Source organism: Nematolebias whitei, chromosome 16 (assembly GCF_014905685.2).
Source record: "Nematolebias whitei isolate Nwh7 chromosome 16, NemWhi1, whole genome shotgun sequence".
Classification (NCBI taxonomy): domain Eukaryota; kingdom Metazoa; phylum Chordata; class Actinopteri; order Cyprinodontiformes; family Rivulidae; genus Nematolebias; species Nematolebias whitei.
Window position 1 is genome coordinate 885,785 of NC_056513.1, and position 6,781 is coordinate 892,565.

The window sequence follows — 6,781 nt, forward strand, 5'->3', positions numbered from 1 at the left end:
TGCAACATTTATTACTTCACCTTTGAGATTGTTTTAGTTTTTCCATAAATACAAAGATCTGCAAGTCTTTGACTTCTGTCTGAAGACACATTTAGAGTCACCTGGACAAGCTTGATGGGAACGTTTAGTTTATAAACTTACAGTTTTACCTTTCAAAGTAAACTGGACAGGTCCTGGTCTCGGGTCTCAACGTAGAATTAAGGTAATTAAAAGCGTTACGTGACGATGGTGTGCCTGCAGACCAATGTTTGTCAGACACAGACACTCGTCTTGTAGCTATTCAAACAGTGGCTGCTCTAAATGAGGGGTCATTTGTGTCAGCAGGCGTGTTGTAGAACATTGTTCCCTGCTTTATGGTCCCATCTCCACCGTCCATCAACCTGGACAGTGTGTCATTTAGCCATCAGAAGTGTTTGCAGCAGAGCGCCGTCCTCCCACTGGGCTGTAAATAAAGCTCCCTCTGTATCATTTTCCTGTTTGACGATGGTGCAACCCTTCTGTTTTGGAGAAGGGACAACAGAGTAGAGGACTTTTTGTTTTGAACATCTCAAAAGTTCTCTCTTCTGCAGCATGGAAGCTTTTAAGTGTCCTTCAGGTTTGGACGCTGAGATTCCAAGAGTTTTTGCAAACATCAGTGGAAGGTGTTGTATTTTACTTTATTTGTGGTTCTGCCTATTCTTTTCTACCAAAATGCTTCTTTTGTTTTTTCCTGCAGTGCAGGAAGTTGCACTCCCATCAGGTGACACCAGTGTTGATTTGTGTGCAAAAACCACTCCTCCCAGACCTTCTGATGCGCACCCCTCTGCTGCCCAGAGCAAACCCCCCCGAGATGAGCCCAAGAAGAAAAAGCAGGAGAAGAAAGGTACGATGGTCCTGCTCACAATCCGTGGGTTTGTCACTAGTCAAACTAGAAATCATGGAAGTCAATGAGCAAACCTTAACTTTTTACTATCCCAGCAGAACATGAGGTCGTCATTATTACAAATAGAATGAGGTTGAAAACATGAATGGTGAATTTACTGAACTTCCGCAGCTCCTTTCTATCTGATCAACATCCTCGAAGCTCTTTACAACACGCACGCTCATTCAGATCTCTACTGCGCACGTCTACAGTCATCTCCTTGTCTTCTGCACTTGGACGTGATCTGATGAACTAATTGATCAGATTTTTCTCGTGTTCGTTTTTTAGTCATTGGAGGAGACTTGGCTCGTATAAGGTGATTCACACCAGCCCTGTTTAGCGTTAATCGCACTCTAGTCCGTTTGCCAAGATTAGAAAGTCCGGTTCGCTTGGGGAGGTGTGAGTGTGCAATCGAACTCTGGTCCGCCTAAACACCCAGGTCTCTGTTCAATTGAAGTGAACTCTGGCGTGGTTGAAATGCAGTGTGAATGCAAGCGGACCGGAGACCGCTCCAAATGTAGGAAGTGGACTACAGCGCAGGGCATTCTGGGTAAATACAGCCAAAACAAACACACATTTCTCTTACTTCATACAGAGCCTTGTGTGAAAAACAACATTCTCCATGAGCTTCTGCCTCATCCTCCTCTCACGCTGAGTCCATCCATCCATCCATCCATCCATCATCCATCCATCCATCATCCATCCATCCATATATCCATCCATCCATCCATATATCCATCATCCATCCATCATCCATCCATCCATCCATATATCCATCATCCATCCATCATCCATCATCCATCCATCCATCCATCCATCATCTTTTACCCGCTTCTTCCATCTTGGGTCACGGGGGTCGCCGGTGCCCATGTCCAGCAATCACTGTGCGAGGGGCAGGGGTACACCCTGGACAGGTCTCCAGTCCACCACAGGGACACAAAGAGACAAACGAAACAAACAGCCATTCACTCTCTCTCTCTCACCTAGGGACAATTTAGAGTTACCAGTCAGTCTAACATGCATGTTTTTGGTCTGTGGGAGGAAACCGGAGTACCCGGAGAAAACCCACGCATGCACGGAGAAAACATGCAAACTCCACCCAGAAAAGCCCCTGGACCGGGATTTGAACCGGCGACCTTGTGGCTGAGAGGTGACAGTTGTGCCAGTGTGCTGCCTCATGTCGAGTCCGTTGTTGAAAAATGACAAAACAGAACTCTTAAAACTGCTCAAATATGACGCCACTCCGTTTCTGGTTTTATTTCCAGAAGAAGAAGAAGTGCTTTCTGACTCTGAAATGTGCAACATTCCCCTCCCAGGTGTCTGATTTCAGGCGGGGGGCACTGTTTACACATAAATATTGTAGCGTCTCCTCTTGTTTCTGATCGCTGGAGGTGAGAAAGCGGAGAAGAAGCAGGCAACGCCCAGCCAAGACGAAGCCAAGGTGGACGTGTCTCGTCTGGACCTGCGTGTCGGTCGTATCATCTCAGCCGAGAAGCATCCGGACGCTGACAGTCTCTACGTGGAGCAGGTGGATGTGGGGGAGGCTGCTCCCAGGACGGTGGTCAGCGGGCTGGTCAAGCACATACCCCTGGAGCAGGTACACCGTTCAAGTCCTGATGTGCAGGAAACTATCACCGTACTCTGAAGTGCTCTCAGTCCATTTGAGTGACAGAAAATCATTTGACCGGTGTTTCAAAAGCTGAACTGCTGCTGAGGTGTTTGTTTATTTGTTTATTTATTGTCATTTTTTATTAATTTATTAGTATTTGCTACCATTGGTGTCACAGTAGTCCCTCGATTATCGCAGGTGTTGGGTCCCAGCGCCGCGCACGACAAGTAACTGCCAAGTAGTGATCGTAGTACAAGTAGTAGCAGTAAACAGTAGTGTATCGTAGTATTTGTGTACAGGTATATATGAAGGTGGTTTGAACTCTTCTCACACTCTCACAATGTTTCTAACAACTTTCTAAACTTAAACCTTTTTAAAATATTAATCTCAAATGGGCACTGACCAGACAAGATGAAGATGAGGAGTCTGTCCAGTGATTCAGAGAGTTATTTAGATCGTGTGCACTGGGTCCCAGTTACATCAGTGATGATGAAGGTGATGAAGATGAAACCAGGGCTTTGTCTTCCTGCTTCATAATCAAAGTGTGAGGCCGCATCCGTTTCCAGAACGGGTCTGTTCTGTCCACGTGAAAACCTTGTTCAGACCTGCAGAGCCCTCGGCGATCACGTCTTTGATCGTGGCGTTCACAAACTGCTCCTCCCCTGCTGTGAGCGGACGCAGCGTCTCCGTGCACAGAAGCGCACCGAATCCAAATCGGTTTGAAATTTGTCGACCCATCCGCTTCTCTGTCACCGTCAGCATCTCCCGCTGGTGTTTGGGTTCGTGGCCAGAAGCCTTTGAACGCACAGAACGATTAAAAACACAGCGCAGTGGTAACGCTTGAAGTGCAGCTGAAAAGGAGCGCAGGTAAACGGACGGTAACAGCCAATCAGCAGCCAGGACAGCAGAGCTGACGGCCAATCAGCTGCTGCTGGCAGGAAGTTACCAAGAGACAGCAGGAAGTTGTCAAAATAAAATGTAAAACTATAACTTGTGAAAACGATGAGGAAAAACAAGATAAACGAGCCGCTCCTGCATCTGAACCACGTTGTACACAGTGTGAGAGCAACGCAGTGGGTTGTACGCCGGCACTTAAACTGTGTGTCCTTGATGCAGATGCAGAGTCGCATGGCTGTGCTGCTGTGCAACCTGAAGGCAGCCAAGATGAGAGGCGTGCTGTCTCAGGCCATGGTCATGTGTGCCAGCTCGCCAGACAAGGTGGAAATCCTTGACCCTCCAAGTGGAGCAGTTCCAGGAGACCGAGTGACCGTCCAAGACTTTCCAGGTATCTGCTCATTGAGACCACGAGGCTTTGCTCACCACCACTGTCACTTTGAACCGTGTGAGCGAGACGCTGATCGTCTTCAGGGTCTGTCTTTTGTGGGGGGGGGGGGGGGGGGGGGTAATACGATTGATTTAATTGATAAAGGCTGTGGATAAAGACTTGACCTTCAGCCACAGCCTTTATCTTTTGACCCTACGTTAAAACAAGAGTAGAAAATGTCTTCCTCGTGTGTTTGTCTGTTTTACCACAAAGTTCCAGCTCGTTGAGTAGAGAAGTAAAACCCGTTCTTGTTCCTCACTAAAACTCTACAAGTCATTTTACAGCACGACTGTAAAAACACGAGCACTTCTCACTCACGTTTTAAAGACTCTGCTGAAAGTTCAAATACGTTTCCAGTCCAAGCCTCTTGCTTTAATGTAAGCGTGATGTTTGGAGCTGTGCACAGCAGGAAGGTCACGAGGCCGGCGGGACAGCAACAGCTTTTATTAATGCTACGCAACATCAAACATAATCACCGTGAATCAAGAAGCACGCCTCGGCGTTCTCCCAGCATGCACCTTGTGCTCTGGACACGTTCTGTTTTGATGTTGGAAATTACAGCCAAGAACAAACGGCCCTCTTTAAGAGTTCATGTTTTAAAGACCATGACAGAAAGTCAAATCGTTCACGATTCATGTGGAGCGCATAAAAATGATATTTCATCCAATAAATCCTGAATCTCTGAGGGTCACTGGCGCAGTTTGTGTTGGCGTCGTGTGCGTACAGATTGTCTTTAAAGCCTGGGAACATGAGCGAAGCTGAAGCTGTGAGTCTGACGACCACAGGACCGGACAGCTGCAGCTTCATGAACACTTTGTGGTTGCAGGTGAACCAGACAAGGAGCTGAACCCCAAGAAGAAGGTGTGGGAGCAGGTTCAGCCCGACCTGCGCACGGATCGCCACTGTGTCGCAACGTACAAGGGGGCCGCCTTCCAAGTGGTCGGCAAGGGGGTGTGCAAGGCCCAAACCATGAGCAACAGTGGCATCAAGTGAAGGAGCGGAGCTGCCCCGTGCTGACTCAGCAGTCCGGAGCTGACTCAGCAGTCCGGGGCTGACTCAGCAGTCCGGAGCTGAGCAACAACATGATGAATGATAAGAAAACACTTTCAACATGTTCAATAAAGGATTTGATTTGTTTCACTTTGTTGTTTCAAGAATCTGTCCAAGAACCGTCACCTTGAAACTGGATCCAGAGTCAGAGATTCTTTATTGTCATTCCACCTCATGAGTTATGTTCACAGGCTCCCCGTTACATCCAACAATAAAATGTCAAAGAAAAACTGTAACAGCATCTAAGATGTGAACTGAGAAAAACAACTAATATACACTGAGCACTCATTCAACACTAAAATAACACGCTGAACAGCAGCACGCACATGAGTCTGTGTGAGCAGATGAACACGCAGCAGCAACATGAAACAGATCAGCAGCAACGTGAAACAGATCAACATCAACATGAAACAGATCAACATCAACATGAAACAGATCAGCAGCAACATGAAACAGATCAGCAGCAACATGAAACAGATCAACAGCAACATGAAACAGATCAGCAGCAACATGAAACAGATCAACAGCAACATGAAACAGATCAGCAGCAACATGAAATAGATCAGCAGCAACATGAAACAGATCAGCAGCAACATGAAACAGATCACACCTAGAGACAATTTAGAGCTACCAATCAGCCTACCATGCATGTTTTTGGTCTGTGGGAGGAAACTGGAGTACCTGGAGAAAACCCACGCATGCACGGAGAGAACATGTAAACTCCACCCAGAAGGCTCCTGGACCGGGGTTTGAACCAGGGACCTGCTCGCTGAGAGGCAGCAGCTCTACCAGTTGCGCCACCGTGCTGCCCGAACAGAAACATTCATCTATAAAATAATAATTGAACAGAAACATTCATGTATAAAATAATAATTGAACATTATTTATCTGAGGAGCAGCTTTGAGTTTAACTCCATCACTGAACTCTCATCTTGAACAAGCATGAAGGCGACAGTGGAAAGAAAAACTCCCTCATGAGGAAGAAACCTTTAGCAGAACCAGGATCAGGACAAGAGGACCATCTGCTTGAGGACTTGCATATGTGAGTTACTTCAGTATCACATACACTAAAGTGGGAAAGATATAGAGAAGATTATCATGGCTCCAATTTCCTGTGGGATCAATAAAGTTCTATCTTAACATTATATCGAGACGTCCCTACAATGATAAGCTGCACAGAAGATGTTGGAGTCAGCCTCCCCACCATCACAGACATCTACACCTCCAGATGCAGGAAGAGGGCCACCTGCATCATGAAGGACCACACTCACCCAGCACACACACTTTTTGCCCCGCTCCCCTCAGGAAGGAGGTTGAGGAGCATTAAGTGTAGAATCACTTGACTGAGGAACAGCTTCTACCCTGAGGCTGTTAAACTCATGTTGCTGCTGATCTGTTTCATGTTGCTACTGATCTGTTTCATGTTGCTGCTGATCTGTTTCATGTTGCTGCTGATCTGTTTCATGTTGCTACTGATCTGTTTCATGTTGTAACTGATCTGTTTCATGTTGCTGCTGATCTGTTTCATGTTGCTGCTGATCTGTTTCATGTTGTTACTGATCTGTTTCATGTTGCTTCTGATCTGTTTCATGTTGCTGCTGATCTGTTTCATGTTGCTACTGATCTGTTTCATGTTGCTACTGATCTGTTTCATGTTGTAACTGATCTGTTTCATGTTGCTACTGATCTGTTTCATGTTGCTTCTGATCTGTTTCATGTTGCTACTGATCTGTTTCATGTTGCTTCTGATCTGTTTCATGTTGCTGCTGATCTGTTTCATGTTGCTATTGATCTGTTTCATGTTGCTACTGATCTGTTTCATGTTGCTACTGATCTGTTTCATGTTGCTGCTGATCTGTTTCATGTTGCTACTGATCTGTTTCATGTTGCTACTGAT

The 6,781-nt window shown here is 46.2% G+C and overlaps 1 protein-coding gene across 1 annotated transcript in view; it reads left to right on the plus strand.

The window, feature by feature from the left end:
• The window catches only part of aimp1a (aminoacyl tRNA synthetase complex interacting multifunctional protein 1a), a 19,315-nt gene extending 14,341 nt beyond the window's left edge, over positions 1-4,974 (plus strand). Inside the window, exons 4-7 of the mRNA XM_037690027.1 lie at positions 716-862; positions 2,293-2,498; positions 3,627-3,795; positions 4,661-4,974. Coding sequence (XP_037545955.1) covers positions 716-862; positions 2,293-2,498; positions 3,627-3,795; positions 4,661-4,827 — 689 coding nt within the window. The 3' untranslated portion in view covers positions 4,828-4,974. The remainder of the gene's footprint in view (positions 1-715; positions 863-2,292; positions 2,499-3,626; positions 3,796-4,660) is intronic.
• The last annotated feature ends 1,807 nt before the right edge of the window (positions 4,975-6,781 follow it).